At 38.4% G+C, this 20,174-nt stretch overlaps 1 protein-coding gene across 1 annotated transcript in view; it reads left to right on the top strand.

Annotated features, from left to right (window-relative positions):
- The window catches only part of gpc6b (glypican 6b), a 94,166-nt gene that overhangs the window by 38,859 nt on the left and 35,133 nt on the right, over positions 1-20,174 (top strand). The window contains 1 exon segment of the mRNA XM_061692545.1: positions 18,610-18,746. Coding sequence (XP_061548529.1) covers positions 18,610-18,746 — 137 coding nt within the window.

Here is a 20,174-nt window from a genome sequence, read left to right as displayed (position 1 = left end):
TTTTTATGCTGAAAAGTGACTAATTTGTAGATACAGGTATTCCGCCCGACGCCATTCAAAAGTGAATGTGAACAGCAGCAAGAATAGTCTGCAGCATTGTTGTATGTTGTATAAAAAAATATATATTCATGTGCTGTATGTAGACAGAGAATGAAATAAACACCAGCAATCTTAACTCTGCACTCCAGTGACAACTGTACATAAATAAATCGATTCTATATTACGTATACAGCAGTGAATGTGCAGCAAGAATAATCAGTAGTATTTTATGTACTGAATGGAGAAGCAGCATGAATAGACAACAACATTTTATGTGAAAGATAAACGTGGCTGCAACAATAAATGAGAATGAAACCAGCAACATTGACAATCAGCAGGGAGTGACAGCTGTATATTATTTGTAATAAATAGACACTTGTGTAACAGGCTACGTAAAGCATCTTCCATTTAATATTGTTCAAGGCCAACGAGAGACATCAGTATTGTTTGAGTCACATATGATATTCTTTCTCCAATATATATATTTATTAAATATATTTAATAAATATGTATTTAGGGTTCGGGCAGTAATTCTTATGAATAAATGATAAATCTTAAATAACCAGTGAAATATGTTCATTTCCCACTCATGACCATTTAGTATTTTTTTTTCGACTTTCATTCTCCCAAATTCACGTGAGAATTGCTGACAGAAACCCATTTTTGTTGTAGGATGTGATTGTGCTACACACATTCACAAGTACAGTTTCGTCCAAAATTATTCTAATTTTGAGGTTAATTTCTTATGTTTTTTTTACATTTTGACAATTGTTCACTCTGTGATATCACTGGACAATTTTGAAGAAATCAAGGAAACTAAGATCCTGGTAACTTCATGTTTAGAACGTTGAATATGAATATTTTTAGACATTTAACTTGGCATCAAAATAAAATAAAAAATAATAATACATGTGAAGATGGTGAAAATAAAATCTGTAAAATGGTTATTAATGGCCATACCCATTTAACAAATAAAATATATTTTAAAAAAAATCACTTTAAATACGCCTGTGTAGGCTAAAAGAGTGAGAATATACATGATGTTTCTCACTGGTGAGGCATATGACAGAAACTTAAAATGGATGAGAACAGATGGTCCGTAGCGCAATGCTCATCTTGTCAATTTGCGTCAAGTGAACTTGACTTGTTGGAAGAGACATTTTCTTTGTGTTTTGACAACACCAGCTTCTCATGGAATGAGAAAATGTGTCCTCCCCCTGACATTACCTGATTGGAAACGATTTTCCTCACTGGATTCTTCTCTCCCGTCGAGAATGGGGATTTGTACCGGGGCGGGGCCGCGGCACGTCAACTTCAGCGCTGGGAACGTGTTCTGCTGCCGACACAAAGAGCAAACATCAATGTACCATTTATATATTAATTTTATATTCCATGAAAGGCCTTGCTGGCGCAGATGACTCCAGTAGGTAGCATGTCGTGTAAAGGTGTGACACTAAAAACGGTGACTGCTGACAGCCTGTGGCAAAGAAAACACTGAAATCCCATCCCGGAGTAGAAGCTCTTTCCTTGAAGTCATACCTCGCCTGCTTGCTCGCTGAGGTTACTTTGGGTCGTTTTAGCTGTAAAGAGGAGGACGAAGCATCAACATGCACGTTTTTATCTGACTATCATTCACAGTGCTTCCACAGCTAGATGAATTCTTACCCCTATTTTGTTCTTACTGTTAAACCATGTGTATGCAGTGTTGCAGCCTGGCCCTGCACCAGGCTACAAATACATATTTTAGTTATGTATTTTATTCATTACTTTGTCAGAACTCGGGGGGGGAGCAAGGGAAAAGAGATAGTTACCCCACCATTGTTTATTGTTTCTTGGTTCTGGTCCACCTTATCACATTTGATCAGATCTAGCTTCTTTAAATGTTAAATGTTGAAAGTATTTTGATGAGATCTGCATAAAAAAAAAATGCACAAAGACACCCAGTCTGCTGTAACATTGCCTTTTTAGTGACAAAAAAAAACATTCACACATGCTAGAGTTATATGAACCTATTATGACAATTTAGTAGGATATTGCGCCAAAGCTATTTCAACATAGTTGCATACGTACATATAAGTGAATTTTATAGAACTAAAATGCCCAAACCCACATTGCTTATAATTAATTCTATAATTATATCCCAGAGTTCTTCAAATAGACACTGCCCCGGTTAGTTGCCGACTGCAGCATCCACTTCAGATAAGCCAACATCTTTCTCAAATATTACGCGTCCTCCTCAGGATAACAACAAGATGTTCACAGATGGCCGTTAAAGTGTTAACAGCTAAACTGGTTATCATTAATTGCCTCATCTTATATTATTTTCAAGTGCAAGGATAAGATGATTAATTCAGCTTTTTTTTACCTCCAGTCAGTTAGTCAGTCAGTCAGTTGGTTAGTAGGTTGATTAGTCTGAGAGTGGGTTGGTCAGTCAGTCGGTTTGGTGGTCAGTTGGTTAGTTTGTCTGTTATTTGGTCAGTCAGTCAGTCGGTCAGTCAGTCGGTCGGTCGGTCGGTCGGTCAGTCAGTCGGTCAGTTGGTTGGTTGGTTGGTCGGTCCAACAGTTAGTTTTTAGGTTAGTCAATTGGTTAGTGGGTTGGTCAGTCAGTTAATCAGCAAGTGAGCTTGTTAGTCAGTTAATCTGTTCATTGGTAAATCAGTCAGCTGGCTGGTTGGTTGGTTGGTTGGTTGGTTATTTGTTGGTGAGTCTGTTGGGTTGATAGATGCTCAGTTAATCAGTGGGTGGGTTGGGTAGTTAGCCAGTTGGACAGTCGGTCAAACAGTTAGTTGGCCTGTCAGTCAGATGGTTAGTCTGTGAGTGGGTTGGTCAGTGAGTAGTTTCCGTGGATGGTAACGCTGTTGATCAGTTGGTCTGTCAGATAGTCATAGTTAGTTAGTCAATCTGATCTGATCTGTCAGGCAGTCAATCGGATATTTAAAAAAAAAACAACAGATGGACAAACAAACATACAAACAAATGTCCACTTTATTCATTTGTTTCATATAAGTCCAGCCTTGGCAACAGGAAACATCTGCCCTCACTTTCGAATTGTGCTTCATTAACACGGGAGCAGCTTTCAGTCTGTCTTCATCAGACATTATTGTATGTAATGAAACAGCCTTTTTATAAGTTTTGCCTGTGACATTTCAAGCTCATTTAGGAGTGAAAGATTCTTCGATTAGCTTTTAAGCTCTCGCTGTAAAAGCCCCTCTGAACACGGACAGACAGAAATAGGCATTGAATTTGTGTAAAAAAGAAGCCGTAGTATGCAAATATGACTTTATTTGCCCGCCCTTTAAAGCTGGCACATAACATCAGCTAATAAATTCATCTTGATGGTGCGGCGTTCACACCAACGTCATATGTCTGCTCCACTGAGCACAGACGACCAGGTATTGGAGGAGGTGAAAAATAATCCAAGCAAAGAGTGTGAAAGCCTTTAAACTCAAAAGATGCACCCACTGATAGCTACATTTTATTTTCCACCAAACAACAATCCCTCGCTTGTATAGCCAACTTCAAATAAAGAAATGCACTTGACATTAATGAGACCTCGCCTTTTATCCATCATAACTGTCTGCGTGTGTGCGTGCGTGCGTGCGTGCGTGTGTGCGTGCGTTGACAGTGCCATCTGTAAATTCTAACAGATATGCTGCTTCTGTTGATACTATTTCTATATGCAGTATATTCTTCAGCGATTTGAGACGATTAAAAAAATGCATCTTTTAAATCTGCAAATGTATCCATAATACAAATGACGCCAGCGTCTCTGAATCACTTCCTCCCCGTGCATTTGGTCTTCACAGTAACAACATTATTCATGAAGAGATTTTCTTTTTTCATAACAATATGAAATCAAAGTCCTCATGAGAACGGTTGTTTTTCTTGCCCCAAAGCAAGGAAATAATTAGACAAGCCAATTAAATGTAAAATATATTTAACACACTTGCTGCCTGGAGGCTCCAAGGTTCCGTCAAATGTAAATGCATATTCATTGAGACCTTAAAGTTTGAACAACAATTTGTCCTATGACGCTGGTTGGAAATTGAATTTTTCCGTTCCAGGGTCAAATTGTATCCATCATCATCATTACTTTCATATCTATACATATAAGTATAGAAATAACTAAAACCATTTACTTTTGTTCATTGTAAAAACGTTCATTGTACAAGAAGCACATTTTCAACAAGTGTAAAATAAATAAATAGATACATAAATGTTGAGCATTCAACAATCCTTAAAAAGTTGAATTACAAGTGGGTGCTGTAATAATAACAATAATAATTTTTATTTGATTTTCAAGGACACTTTACAAAGGTAGAAAAAGCAAAATGTCACTCAGTTGGTGAGTTATATGATCAGCAAGTGAATCAATCATTTGGTTAGTTAATAAGTTGGTTGGTTGGTTGGGTTTTTGAATCTGTCGGCTACTCAGTTGGTGAGTCGGTTGGTTGGTAAATTAGTGAGTTAGTGAGTTTGTCAGTCAATCGGTCAGTCCATTATTCGGTCAGTTAGTTAGCTAGCTAGTTAGTAAGTTAGTTCATCAGTCCTAGTCTAGCTCTCTATCTAACTACATATCTGTCTGTCTATCTAACGGAACTGAAGTCCATTGATGTTTTCAAACTGTAGCACTTTTGGGGCAATGGAATTAGGCGATACAGTACCTCGGTATGCATACATAATATTTTCTTTGCTTGGTTATATTTTCATTTCGTAGTCATTTAATCTATGTGTTTTCGCCTACGTTACAGTGAATAAATCACATCCCAGTGAATCACAGAGCAGATTAAACGGCTCTGATGAGTAGCCCCTCGTTAATCCATTTGTTCCCACCGGACAGCAAAACATCCGAGCCGACCTCATCTGTTCCTGCTATACCACAATTGCTTTGTGCATTAATTATGATAACAGCTGCATATTAAATGCATATTAACATTCCTTGTCAAAACCCTTTTTTTTCTTCCAATAACTGTAATAACAGCTTTATGCTGGAAATGTGCTTTGCAAAAGCAGATGATTGGCCTTTTAATGAGAGTGGGTTTACAATTTAATTATGGTAATTAGACCAGTCATGAAGCTGCAGCGCTCAGTCTTTAATCTGTACCTGAGTGACGTGGAATATAGACAATTACTGTACATGCAAGATATACTCTCCATGTTGTACAAGTTGGAAAACGAATACATAAGATTTGAGAAAAATGTGCTTCAAAAGTCAGACTAAAAAATTGTACATCCAACTTTCTCGGTGTGTGACGTCATAAAGATCATCTAATATTTTCAAGATTAAAATAAAAATATTACAAGAATAAAGCTTATATTTTTTAGTCATAAAATTATAACAATAAAGTATTATTTGTATTTATTTATTTATTATTATTATTATTATTATTTTACAATTTATGTGTTATGAGGGCTTAAAAGTTACTTAAAACATGGCCTTTGCAGCTGATAAAGCTTTCAAGTTGCTCTGGATCTTCACCCAGCCTCGTTGATAATGTCTTGGGCGGTGAAACTCGACCAGGGGGTGGTTGTTATGTAAATTAGGGGGTGCAAACAAATTTTCAGAAAATAAGCAGAAAACTCAAGATTTACTTGATTGGTTGTTTCACACTTGATGGGTGGACAGCCACTCTAGAGACCCAACTATTTGTATACAAGCCATTAAAAAGTATTTTTTTATAATTATTGTATTTATTTGTTAAAAATGTTTTTTGTCATATTGTACCAGCAACACCTAGGTAAGCCGCTGATATATTTTTGACGTTTAAATTTTACTGAGGCTAGGTGCTAGGTCTCTTACACTTACACTGTGAGGCAAGGGTTAAACGTGTGCTGCCGGTGTAGACTTTCCAGATCAGCCCTGGCTCAGTGACACTCCTTCCTAGCTGGTTTGAACAGGAACCAATTATCAGCTTTGGAGAACGAGCGGAGGTGGAAATCTAATTGCATGTTATTAATATTTCAAATAGATTTAGCCCACTCCCACTTTTCGCTGATAAAGAAAGAGAACGACAGGGCCACACGAGTGGGCAACTGGAGCGTGAATAGACATTATGCCATTATGTCGAATTTGATACTTTTGGAACACTGTTACTCAGGCTTCATGTTGCCTTGTAGATGAACTGTGTTAGCAGACGGAATGGGTTCAACCTGTACATTATACTTATACACTTGCATCCATTCATTTTCTTTACCGCTTCTCCTCACTAGGCTCACGTGCTGCTGGAACCTATGCCAACTATCTTCGGGCGGGAGGCGGGTACACCCTGAACCGGTCGCCAGACAATCGCAGGGCACATAGAAACAAACAACCATTCGCACTCACATTCACACATCTTCAAACAACCTACCATGCATGTTTTTGGGATGTGGGAGGCAACCAGAGTGCCCGGAAAAACCCCACCCAGGCACGGAGAGAACATGCAAACTCCACACAGGCGGGGCCGGGATTGGAACCCTGGTCCCCAGGCAGATGTGCTAACCAGTCGTCCACCGTTCCGGCTAGTTGTAACTTCATTTAAATAATTAAAACAGGTTCTGCACCATGATTTCATGCTTTTTAATTCAATGGACATTGTGCACGCTTTGGTGTGTGTTTATGTTTAAAAGATTAGCATCGATGCTGATCTTTTTTTCTCACGATGTGATTAATTTACTGCAATTTTTGAATATAATTTTTAGATGGAAAAGGGTGGGAATCGAATATGCATTATGATATCAATAACAATATCTTAATACAGCTTTAACGTAAAAACTGATGTACTGGAGGAATATATCCTACGATCACGCATCAAAAATGAACAAAAAAAATACACCAGGCATGCAAAACAGGCATGGGTGGAAATTTTTATTTTACATGAAAATATGGGTAGTATGGTTACGATTTTAAGTTCAGGGTTATAAATATGCTGCGACCCTTGTGAGAATAAGCAGCTCAGGAAATTGATGGATGGATGGATGGATGGTTATAAATATGGGGGCAGCTAAGTTGAATAAAGAATTAACCTTGCTACATGTAGTTAGCCAAGCCTTGTATTTTGACTGCTTATTAATTTTGATGTTCGGTCAATCGGTTCTGTATTCTTTCACATCGAACTTCTGCTGGTACATTCTCCTCTCAAAACGTTACTTTGGTGATTTGTTTGAGTTACTTAATTTCTCTTCCTCCATTTTCCAATCGTCTCGACCTGCCATTGAGCCGCACTCGATGACAGTCCGGTATGACATCAACCCCATGGTGGGAGGGTCATGGTATGTATATCGAGCTGCATTTTGTTTCCCTGTTTTTCAGTCTTAGGTGCTTCTTTTATTGGCTCCATTCTGTTTCACGTCATCATTCTCGGCGTCGTGACTCGGGAGAAGTCGGCATTCCCCACACACGAAGAATTGTGGTCGTAAATATTGAATATGTCAGGCGCGACCTGTTTCGGACCCTAAAATTGTGACGAATCCACTCTTAACACACATCAGACCTGAGGACAATTTTATAGGATAATCTTATAAGATTTAAGATTGTCTGGCGTTTGACGTGCTTGGTTGGGAAGGGACAAAATTGGCACAAAAACAGGCCGATTGTCTTTGTGTGTGTCAACCACAAAAATTGGTTGATGCAAAAATTTCTGCCTCGAGGAAATAAAAATATTACTGAAAATAATGTGTTTATCGCACAGACATTTGTTGTAGACGGATGCACTGTTGGGTCTGTGAAAAACATTGCCAAAAACTCCAGAGTAGCGTCTGTTAATGGTTTTTAAGACACTATTAGATGTGTAACGTACACATAACATGATGTTTTAGTGAGCTGAATGGTAGTTAGCGTTTTTTTTTTTTTTTTTTTTTTACCTGAAATGTTCATTGCTAGCACGCTAATGGTAATCACGTATGCTAACCGTTTAGCAAAGTCAGATTCTGTTGTCTCAAATTCTGTACAGAATTTATACCATACAGTACCAAAGTATGGAATTTAAGGACAAATCCACCCCTCACAAATGAGTATAAAATGCATGTTAGTCGTAAAACATTTGAGTACTCAACGAAATATCAATAGGATAATCGATTCTGAAAAGAGTCGATCGTGACAGCCCTAATATTTATGGAATATGTAATAGATGGAATATGAAAATACACGAGACTACACTGATCTAAACCTAATACAGCCAGTTGGTGTGTTGTTTATTTTTTTTCAGCAGCAAGGAAAAAACGCTCCTCACAAAGATGACAGTTATTGGACAGATCTAGTCCTAGAAACATCAATCTGTTGTATGTGGCACTGTATGTCAATTGTTTTACAATGTTTAGGCAGAAAATAAAACAAATAAAACATGTTTTCATTGGTCGTTTCGAGCTATGTGAGGACCCTGTGAGCACTGATATTCACATCATATGAAGTCATAAAGTGTTTAAACTTGGACATCGCACGCCTGTAATATCTGTATTCGACGCACGCGTATCATAGAAGAAAGCTATACATTGTAATGTCAATATTTTGTTCGATTCCTTCTATTGTCTGACACATATAGATTTACACGCAGGCTTTTTTCTCCCATTTGGCCAGATTCGGGATGTGGCAGCGTACATAGGAAACTTGTCACTACACAATGTTGACATCCATGTGTAGTGGTTAGAACCTGATTAAACACTTTAGTTCATGCATTCAGTAAATGTAAACACATTGCTGATTGAAAATACATGTTGTGTGAAGATTTGTTTTGTAGTTTATTCATTAAAAAAAAAAAAAAATAAATACATTTCTAAATTTTTATTTTAAAAATGTAGACACTTCATGGTCACAGACATACAATTGTTTGCAGTTAGTCGGAGTGGGCATTTGTTTTAATTGACAAAAATGTTGTCTAGTTCTGATAAAACTGCTGGTATGCCTAAATTTCCTACGGTCCAGCCTCTTTTTTCCAGTTGTCTGTTGATGTGTCGATGGCCACAGTTTAAATTACCGTAATTTCTCGTGTATAATGTGCACCCATGTATAATACGCACCCCCAAAGTAAACTCAAAATTCTGGAAAACCCTGCTACCTATGTATAATGCATTTTTACAATACATGATTTTGCTTCTACCCACATGATCAAAGTTGTTAGTTTTTTTCCAAAGAATTATTCTGAAGTTAAGCACTTTATTTGAACACGCAATACTTTTTTTACTTACTTGCTCGTATTTTGAAGTTTAAAGCTCTACTTTTATTGAGTAAATTAGAAAACACACAGTTGTGTTCATATGTTTGATTACCCAGGCAGAATTTGTAAGATGGATGCAATTCTTTAAAGAAAACATGAAGGACCAGGCGAAACATTTTATTTTTTATTTTAATGGGATTCAAATGAAATGGTCAAGCATTTCAAAAAGCATTATCATTGAACAAAACATAACCATAAAGAAAGTAATGATACTTGTTGTTCATTCACTTATGTGGACAACTGTACATATATGCAGCCATACGTACCCCTGTCATATTGGAATGAAAGTCTAGGCTACACGTTTCTTATAACCACTAGGTGGTGGTGGCATATTAGAATAAAAGTTTACACCTTTCTCATAACCTCTAGGTGGCGGTGCCATTTTGGAATGAAAGTGTACAGCTTTTTCATAACCTCATTTATAAAATATATAAATGTTTTTTTTTCTCCCCCATTTCTCCCTATACCTATGTATACTGCGCACTATTGACTGGACAATTTTGGGGGGGGGAAGAAAATGCACATTATACACGAGAAATTACAGTAGTTGGACAATAGGGCAACATTGCAAAACATTTATACAAGGCTTTTTTGGTAGAAATGTGCTTTCCCACTAATGTCAAATGATGCATGTGGTGGTGCAATCAAGTCAAAGAGTCTGAACTCAATAGGAACAAAACTAACTAAACTAAGAATACTTACAGCCAAAAGGGAGAAACATTTTTCATACATTTCTGTCAATGTCACCATCAGTAATTGTATTGAATAGCTTGAAGAGCTCAGATGGCACGAGTTAAAGACAAGTAATCAAGCTGCACTCATTGTTTAAGTGCAACGTTTCCTTCATGTCTGAAGCCTTCATTGACGCTCCGGTTTTCAACAATGGGGCTGAAAACCCATTTCACTGAACGCCTCGTCAGTTAAATGTGTCTTCGGAATGATCATTTGTGACTTTTAAAATTCTTAACTGCGCTGTAACATCCCAGTACTTAGGTAAGAACAGTATGTTCAAGGTATGTACTGAAGATTGTTAGTGTAGCGCTTCACATAAGTAACGGTGTCACTGAGTGGGAACTAAACGGGTGTGGCTAATTAATTGATTTGCTCGTGGGTTGGGACCCAAAGGTGGCTGGCGGAGCCATTTTGTGTGGGTGGTGGAGAGGTAGTAAAAAATTACGTGATTTCCTCCATTTATGATACTTATGATATGGTACTGACAACATTTCGAATGTCTTCATGCGGTACAAGAATGCACGCTCAGTTAGCTTCATATTTACAGTTTTTTACAGGAATATTTTATATCTAGGGCCTAGAAGCGTTTTCCATTCTAATTTTACTGTAATTATGACTTTACCACTGTGTTAGCGTAGGTAAGTGTTCGACTACTGTGTGTTCCGGCTTGTGACTAAATATGAGTTACATTGCCGCCTAGGACCGGTGATTATTTAATGTGCATTCCCATCAGGCTTGCCATTTCTTTGGGAAATAACAATTTTGACATGCATGGGTGAGAAACATGAATTATTTGTGTGTGTGTGTTTGACCATAATTTAGTGTAATGGATAACGCCTGACATGTATACAGTATTTCTTTCTTTAATTATTTTTTATTTTCTATTATCAGGCTAGATTATGTTGGGAACCAAACCTATTGTGCTCATAGGGACACTTTTGAGAGCAAAGTGTTTCATCAGTTTCACACTAGGCTATGTGTTTCATTTTGCTGCAGAGTGGGTGACCTGCATGGCTGCTGTGCTGGCCATAACTTTAATTCAAAGTAGATGAAGGCAATTTTCCCGCAGCTTGCTTGCTTTCCTCCTTGCCTGCTAGTTTGTTTCAACTCCATTTAATAGCAAAGTGGACTGCAATTGCATTCAGAGGATGTAATGTTTCTTAAGGTTCCAGCAAAATTCGGAGTTGTGGGTGGGAGGTCCAATGCTAAATGTTATTTATGTGGTGTATGGAATCAATGTTAATGCACACTTTTTGACTCGAGTTACACCGTTTGTCTGATTGTATACATTTTGAAAACAAACGCTAAACAGTTGAACCGCAAATGCCACCTGAGCTTACATTTGGAATTCAACTAGCATAACTTTAGAAGAAGAATCTCTTAAAAGCAGCAAAACTCTAGCAATATTATTATTTTCATTATGTCCTGTGGGAAAACATATTGTGTGACCTTAGAGGGGTTTGATATATAATATACAGGTGGAACTCAATAAATTGTAGAAAAGTTGAAGTTCAATTCAAAAAGTGAAACTCATAAGACGGAGTCATTAAACATAGGAAACTACTTTTCAGAAGGGAGGTACAAGTCTGAGACATGCGTGGTATTTAAAACCCTAAGTCAAAGCAAGTGGAAATATGTTGTTTTTGTGTTTTCCTCCCATTTTTCAGTACCATTCGTTGGGTGACTGAGCCACAGATGAGGCCCACAAGCTAAAATGATGCAAGAGCTATTTTTCATCTGGTGAAAATAGACTCCCAGAGATAAGCGTTCACTTTCCTGTTTTGTCAATGTCTGCTCTGCGATTTCATCGGTCCTATTTATGTACACATCAATATCGATAAAGAGCACAGACTAAAAGTGGTTTTAAGGTTTTAAACCAAAGTGAAGCACATATTGGTAAAGCTAGGGTCTATTGTGTTGCTTCAGCATGGTGCCTGTGCTCTACATGAGGTACAGCTTCTGATGTTGTCTTTAAAAGCCCAGGGCTCAGAATAGGACCTGTCTATCTCTACGGCTGTGTCTGCGTGATAAAAAAAGATTTCCCACAGCTGGATGCTTGCCTATCTCTGCATTGATGCTCGGAACATTTGGCTGAGAGTGCCAACTATGCCATTGTTGTCCAAATGCAGACTGCCCAAGCACAGCACTGCACAGAACACAGGTCTGACACTCTCCTGAATTTGATGTTACTTGTTAGGATTTTGTACATGTTGGAAATATTTTTGCCCTTTTACAATGTTCTTGGTACCTGCATAAGTAACACGTTATCCGGAGACGAAAGATTACCCATGTTAGCCGAGATAAAGACAGGCTCTGGATAAAGCTATTTGGTCAAAAGAATCCCTCAATAATCAATAGCCACACCTTTTTATACTCCAAAGGTAAGCAATCCGGTTTATGTGCAACTTACTTTTGCATTCGGCAAAACAGGTCCAAGCTCTTCCTCTTCACTGAGGTGAATGGTGAAGGGGACCGTCACTAGTAAGAGTATGTCTTTTTTTATGATGTCACCACAGAGCCACCAAAGATTTATATATATATATATATATATATATATATATATATATATATATATATATATATATATATATATATATATATATATATTTTTTTTTTTTTTTTTTTTCTTTTCAGTTCGGGTTCAAAACGTCATGTCATAAACCTGTAGTGATGCTCGTTAGCGGAGCATACACAGGAAGCCCGCTAGCCTGTTTTTCAGGTTTGGTCACGTGACGTTCCGCATCCAGCTGATTAACTTAGTCAACCTCAGTAATGGTGGTGTTGTTAGCGTGTCAGACAAAATGCTCGTGTTAAGCTACTAATGTGAGAGTTTGTATCCATGGCCAGCTACGTGCTCCAGATTGCAGCATTTGCATCAGTCTATTGCTTTTTGCTTTTGATGATTTAATGATTGTAATAGAGCCAGCCAGCTGTACAGGAACAGTATTTCTTCTCGACATGATTGTATTGTTGGGCAATGTGGTGTTTTTGTTCTGTTTACAAAATCTCAATTTAACCCAGGTAAAGGGCAGGGTCGGGATAAGACTTTGATGTCATCTGCATAATTCCCTCAAAAATCAATAGACATACTCTTGTCTGCTTCAAGTTAAAGCAATGTAAGGCTTGGTTTCTATCCTCGGTGCGAGCAAGCGTCACCAATTTAAAAGGGAACACACATACTGACAATCAGGCCTCATTGTAGCATTTTTACTCTCCTCAAATCTAAGACAGCAAAGGCCCAATAATCAGATGTCTCTAAAGATTTCTTTGCGCGATTATCCTTTGGCATGCTATGATTTTAGTCATTTTTCCTCCCTGCCTGACCTGTTTGGAAAATCGGTTGTCAATAGTAAATCTTAAACCTGCTTAATATTTACGATTGCAAATTATTATGTGTGTGGTCAACACCGAGATGGGCTGAGCCGCGTACTCTGTGATTGTGATGTAAAACGGACAACTAGCTAATCAGAAAGTGACCTGAAGCTTCCACCATTGTCGAATACAAATAGTGGAGCAACCAGTTCTGTTGAGTGTTTGTATAACGTCTTAAAAGTCATTCATCACAATAGAAATGACAGGAGAAGAGTTTTTACTGCAGTGCCGTTCACCAGAAGAGCAAACAGTTCATCTAGTTTTTTTCTATTTTGTCGACAACTACAGTAATACTACTCCTACTCTTTCTGCTTCTATGTATTTTCTGGCCATCTGGATGCCCTCTGGCATCATACCGCCCCTAACAGGTCAATCTTGGTACTTCGACAGACATCTGATTTAAGGGATGAGACTCACAATTCTTGATATTATTGTATGATATGATATATAAGATATATATTTGTGTGGTGTACTATGCAAGTTATTAGTAATACCACTCGTGTTCTAGGCAGGAGACATCTTGCTGCAATATGATCGGCTGCAGGACATGCGCCGCTGCACCTTACTGCTCCCAGATGGGAAAAGACGTATGTGACTTCAGTGTGGCGGTGTTGATATGAATCCCATTAACCGTGCCGAACCCACCATAAACCTACCCTAACCCCAACCCTATCCCTAAACCTATCCAAACAAACTTGATTATTTTTATTTTGTACTGCGATACATATTTAAAATGGTCATCTCATTACAACTGCGTAGCCTGCCCTTTCCGCAATGCACAAGCCCATCATATCGCACCGTGTTTTTTGGATGTACCTCTCTGAAGGTACACTCTCTGTTAGTACTGGCCTATTGGTTTTTGCTTTTGAATTATTGTAAAAGTAAATAAAAGTAAATGCTGTTCCTCAATTGTTGTCTCGATTGTCGGCACCAGAATCTGGATGGTATGTTATATCAGAATCATCTTTATTTTGCCAAGTATTTCCAAAAAACACACAAGGAATTTGTCTCCCGTAGTTGGAGTCGCTCACATCCCATCTTTATTTGCACAATTTCCTGTGTCGCTTTGATACGGTGGCTGTGACCTTCAAAGGCACACCACACACTCCTTCTGCCAGCTTCTGTCTGAAAACATCCTTTCTCCGTAAATTGGATGATATTTCACCAAGGATTTTCAGGCAGCAGAAACACGCATTGAAAGCTTGTCAGACTTAGCAAAAGTAACTAAGGGTATGTCGTTTCCCACATGACACAACTCGTGGACCAGTGGTCTCTGCAGTATGTTGTCTGTGTCTGTAGGCGCTCGTTCTCTGACTTCATCATTGGGAATGAATGCCATTATCTCCGATGCTAGAGGCAACTCGGTTTTTCTTACTATAAAATGCCATGAAAATGACTTTTTCCCCCAGTCGGCTCCTTTGACCTAAATTGGCGCTGCATGCACTTGACAGCTTTTATATTCTTGCTAGATGGTTTTAATTTTGTTGTGCAGCAAGCGAGGAAGCAGACCAATCCAAGCATATTTACATGGTAAACAGATTAAACTGGCATGTGAATGGCAATGTCAGGCGCCTTTCGAAACAAAGCAATACGGCGCATTCAGCGTTGGGAAATGCATCGAGGCGACTGATCATCATCACCGCTCGGAGACGAGTTCAAATTTTTGCTTTCCAGATGAAAGTGTCATTTACACTTAGAGCCTCAGTGAAGCCATCCACTAAAGTGCTACTTCACAAGGCCATTTGACACCGATGTGGCCTGCATATTAACACCTTGCAGGTGCATCATGGGCTATTTCCCTTTCCACAGTGTCAACAAACAGTTGTTTTTTTTTGAAGAGGCCTCTACATAAGTGGCGAGTAAATGGAGCCCAAGCTCGGGACAGTATCTCACTTCAATCAATGTTTAATTTAAAGTCTCTGGTTTTCGATTGAAACAAGACATCCGTGCATCCATTTTATATGGCACAAAAAGCAAGCGTTCTTAAGGACAAGGGAAGCATTTTACGTCGTGGAGGCAGCAGTTAGTACTTTTCTGTGTGCATGTGGCGCTTGGACACATCGTCAAACACAAATATTCCTAAACTTGATAACTTCACTGAGGAATCAAGTAAGTGCATCTTATCAAAAGCTAAAACTGTTAGCTAATACAAATTTGTGTATCCAACAAAATTCAGTGCAGCTCTGCTTACCTAGCACAAATCAACCACTGGAGAATTTAACACTCGATGGGTGGATAGGCACTCCAGAGACACAACTACTGTACAGTCTATGTATATCCACTTAAAAAGTCAATGTTCAACGTCTCATTTAATGTTTCTATACATTTGTACTGTTGAAATATTGAACTACTCAAGATCGGGCTTTGTCTCTTGGTTTTGGTAATGGAACACTTTTGGGGAGGGTCTGATCCCTGAATCGATAAGTTTTTAACTAAATGCTGTCTTGGGCTTATCATTTATTCTTAAAACGAGAACTGTAGTCCATCAACTGACATGTGTTGACCCATATACTTTTCCTCTGGGCCATAAACCATGACAGATTCCCACATTTCCGCAATATGGCGCTGAGGATACACATTTCGGTCACAGAATCTGTAGTATTTCTGAAAAGCGACCAAACACTGTTTTAAGATAGTTTCGAGTGACACCTAGATGTTTGTTGTTTGCCAACTGTTTTTTTTTTTTTTTTTACTTTGTGGTGGATTTACAGAGAGGTCACTCTCCAGTTTAGTTTCATGTCATCATCACATATGCCATAATATCCATCCATCCATTTTCTGGCCGCTTCTCCTCACTGGGGTCACGGGCGTGCTGGAGTCTATCCCAGCTGTCATCGGGCAGGAGGCGGGCTACACCCTGAACTGGTTGCCAGCCAATCGCAGGGCACATATAAACAAACAACTCACACTCACACCTACGGGCAATTTAGAGTTGTCAATATTTATAATATTTATTCATGGCATGTCCCTTGTATTTCATAGGTTTCTAGAAATGCTATTTTACAATTTTAAACCTGGTCTTGACCTAAAAATCTTGGTCTTGAATTGGCCTCACATAAGATGGGTCTTCTTCTCATTCGCTAAAAATCTTGGAAAGATCACCTCAAAGTCTTGGTCTTGACTTTGTCTTATCTGCTCAAGGTCTCGATCTAGTCTCTTCAGATTCTTGACTTGGTCTCACATTTCCTCAGCATTGGTCTTGACAAGACATAATTTCCACAAAGTCTTGGTCAACGCTTAGTCTCACATTCCCTTGGTCTTGCTTTTGACTTTGTCTCACATTGCCTCGGTCTTGTTCTCATCCCCTCAAAGTCTTGGTCTTGACTTGGTCTTATATTGCCTCGGTCTCTGGCTTGACTTTGGTCTCATCCCCCTCAAGGTCTTGGTTTTCATCTCTATAAAGTCTTGGTCTTCATTTGGTCTCACATTGTCTCACTCTTATTCTCTCCCCCTGAAGGTCTTGATCTTGACTTGAAAGGATCTTAAAATCTTGGCCTTACACTTGGTATCTTCTCTACAAACTGTTGTTCTTGGATTTTGACGGGTCGACTTGGAGAACCCCAGGGAATTAGTTTGTGGAATTTAATATCAGTTGCCGAAGACAGGCCTGTTTTGTTCTTAAGCACTGCTCAAGTGTCCTTTTGCAAAGTATCAGACACGCAACTGTGACTCTATGTAGTCTTTACAGTCAGAAGGAGCAAATAAACAGTCACAGCATAATGTAAAGGTAAATGTAAATTCATGCCAAATGGGGAAGTAAAATCTTAACAATTTTTACAAAATCCACTCAATGAGAAAACATCTCATGGGAAAAGTAGTAGTAGTGTGCTACATTGCCATTTGAAGTGGGGGAAATCTGGGGATATCTCCATTATAATTCAGTTGTTCAACTCAGAACTTCGATTTAATAGTCAGTGTTGCATTAGCATAAATACCCTTGGGTTTAGTGCAGATTCGCAGGACTCTATTATCATTTTTAGCTTTTCCTGACAGAGAGCGGTGCTTCTATTGTGGATGTCATTAGCATCCTTGTCCCTATTACTTCTCATAGTTTCATTGTGCTGGTTTTAAAAGGGTTAAAAGCGTTGTACAAAGTAATTATTGGCAATGAAAACAAAAGTTATCTGCTCAGACAATGATGCAAGTGTCTTGAATTCAAGGAGGCGCTGGCTCCTGTCCACACAGTGACATTAATGAGGCGTTGACCTTCCCGTAGTGCCCGCAGCCGCTACCAATAGGTGCTTGGCTTTCCCATGAAATCAATGACTCATCAGCGGGTTTTCGTTGCATGGCGCCAAACGAAATCTGCTTGACGTGCGGGGTCAATCAACATAAAAATTGAATTTACCCTGAAAGGCATTCATGCCTTGTAATTTGGTGCTTGTGTGTAAAGAAGGCGGGAACTCACAAGATAATGTGCGATAATGAAAGAGGCAGACATACAACGCTGTGTGTGGCTGTGAGCCTTATTTACAGTATTTAGAAAATCAGGCTACATTTTTTGCATTTACTGTGGATTTATTCCAAGTGTATATTAGGGTGTAGTGACTGTAAAAAGTCCACTTAACCACTTAACTTTGAATTGTATGGTGATGCAAGATTATACAGATTTGTATGAGAGTCCAATAATTCCACCAAAAGCCAAAGAAGAAGCAAAACGCACTAAGTCAATCATTTTCTGCATGTTTAACTGGGTATCATTAGGTACAGTGGGGTCTTACGTGATATGCTGAAATATTGCGTGATGTCATCCATGGAAGCGGTCCAACTTTCGTAATACATGTCTCGAAAAAAGCTCCCAAAATCACACAATTCATTATACTTCCTCCTTTGTGATCAACAGTGTTAACTGAGACTTCAGTTTCCTTTTTAGGAACATGCAGCCAGCGAGTGCATCACATTAACTCAAGTATTAATTAACTAATTAGTGTAACAAAAGACTGTCAGCACTGTCTGGTCGTCTAATAAATGACTCCCTAACCCCCTATGTTACATTTTATAATTAGCATTGCAATTTATGAACAGCTCATCTATCTTGACATATTTAACAAATGGAGTGGTTGAAAAAAAATATATATACAATGTGTAGTATATTTTAACTAATTGCAGAGCACAAAAGACTATACTGCTGTGTGGAGAGTGACACGACATGGGGTTATGTCCAAGTGCATAATTATACAATAATTATTTCATTTCGTTATTACAATTACAAACATCAATAGCTTCTCATCATGTCAGTGTTCACTTTGACTGTGCTTCACCCCTCTCATGGCAGACGCCATGCTGCTAGTGGCGTTGCGGCTCGAGGGACCTTTCAACATCGAATCCGTCATGGACCCCATTGATGTCAAGATCTCAGAGGCCATCATGAATATGCAAGACAACAGCGCGCAGGTCTCCTACTAAGGTATTGTACGTTTTGTCGTCTACGCCGTACTGGTACATCAGCTGTGAATCACACACCGCTACTCTTCCTGAGTCTTAGGTGTGTAATTCAACACATTCTCATTATGTTCAAGTTCAGGTGTCGCCTGTGAATTACATGTCCGAGTCAAGGTAAGATAAGACCGTGTAAGGGTATGCTTTCACAAAAAGGACTGAGTTCGAAACAAGACTTATAATTGAAATAAAATAAAAGGAATTTATACAGATTTTTTTAAGAAATGCATTAAAACCTATGGCAAGCACAAAGTGGGAAAGTGTTTGTGGACGGAAAGATATAACTACTACTTAACACATTCCCTACACTGTCAGTTTGAGCTACTTTCCAAAGAGTGAAGCAGGAAAATATTAAAAGTAAAAGATTATAGCATTTTGTTCACATTTGTGGTGATTAAGAATTTTCTAATCCTACACACAAACAAAACAAAACAGATGGATAAATACAGCTACAGATAGATAAGAGTTTTTGAAGTTTCATGCACAGATGTCAACACTGTCAAAATGATCCACATTTACATAAAACTGTAAAAAGGCTTATACGTGTTATGTTCGTAAGTTCTTTGTTTTGGTCACACTACATTAAGCTCATTATCTTGAGCGGCACACGCGCAACACCAACTGTGTTCCATCACTTGTGAAAGTGCGTGTCCTTCAGTGTTCACAAGAGAGCAATGACAATAACGGTTTCAAAAACATTCACATTAAGATGCATTTTAAAAACTTTACGCTTTTACATAAAAATAAAATGCAGATGAGGGGCCAAAACGGCACCATTTTTTGTAAACAGGGCTCCTCTTAGTGTACAATTACACGAGAAAGTTTTAAAAACAGATTTTGTTGCTTTGCTGGAAAGAAGAAAAAAAAAAGGTTCCACGAATAGATGACATTTTTAAAGTGATCTGCATTCACACATAGCTATAATGATGTCCCAAAACACAAAGTTATCACTGTTATCGGTTATCATTTCACCCAAAAAGTCAGATTGAGCGTCATTATCTTGGCACACCTGCAACAGCAGACCAGCGTTCGACAATGACAATGCAGACAGTTTCCAACTTCCAAAGTGTTTACACGTTTACTCACAATGGGCCTCAATTTACTAATCGTGCGTACGGGAAAAAAACTCTGCGATTCATCAATATGTTCATACTTGTTTTTGTTCGTATCAAATCGAATCTAGAACCTCCTCAGACCATGCGTGCACACAAATAACGAGGGGTCAACTTTCGAAAAAACGTCAAACGCATATTTTACTCAAGATGCCCAACGTATTCGAACCACAGTCATATATATATATATATATATATATATATATATATATATATATATATGAATGATAACAACTCAAATCAGGAATTTGCTAATGAGTCTTAAATAACAATGAAAAGGTTACAGTTA

The sequence above is a fragment of the Phycodurus eques genome, chromosome 12 (genome assembly GCF_024500275.1).
Source record: "Phycodurus eques isolate BA_2022a chromosome 12, UOR_Pequ_1.1, whole genome shotgun sequence".
NCBI lineage: Eukaryota > Metazoa > Chordata > Actinopteri > Syngnathiformes > Syngnathidae > Phycodurus > Phycodurus eques.
Note: the sequence above shows the minus strand (reverse complement) of the source record. Positions and strands in the feature narration are given on the sequence as shown.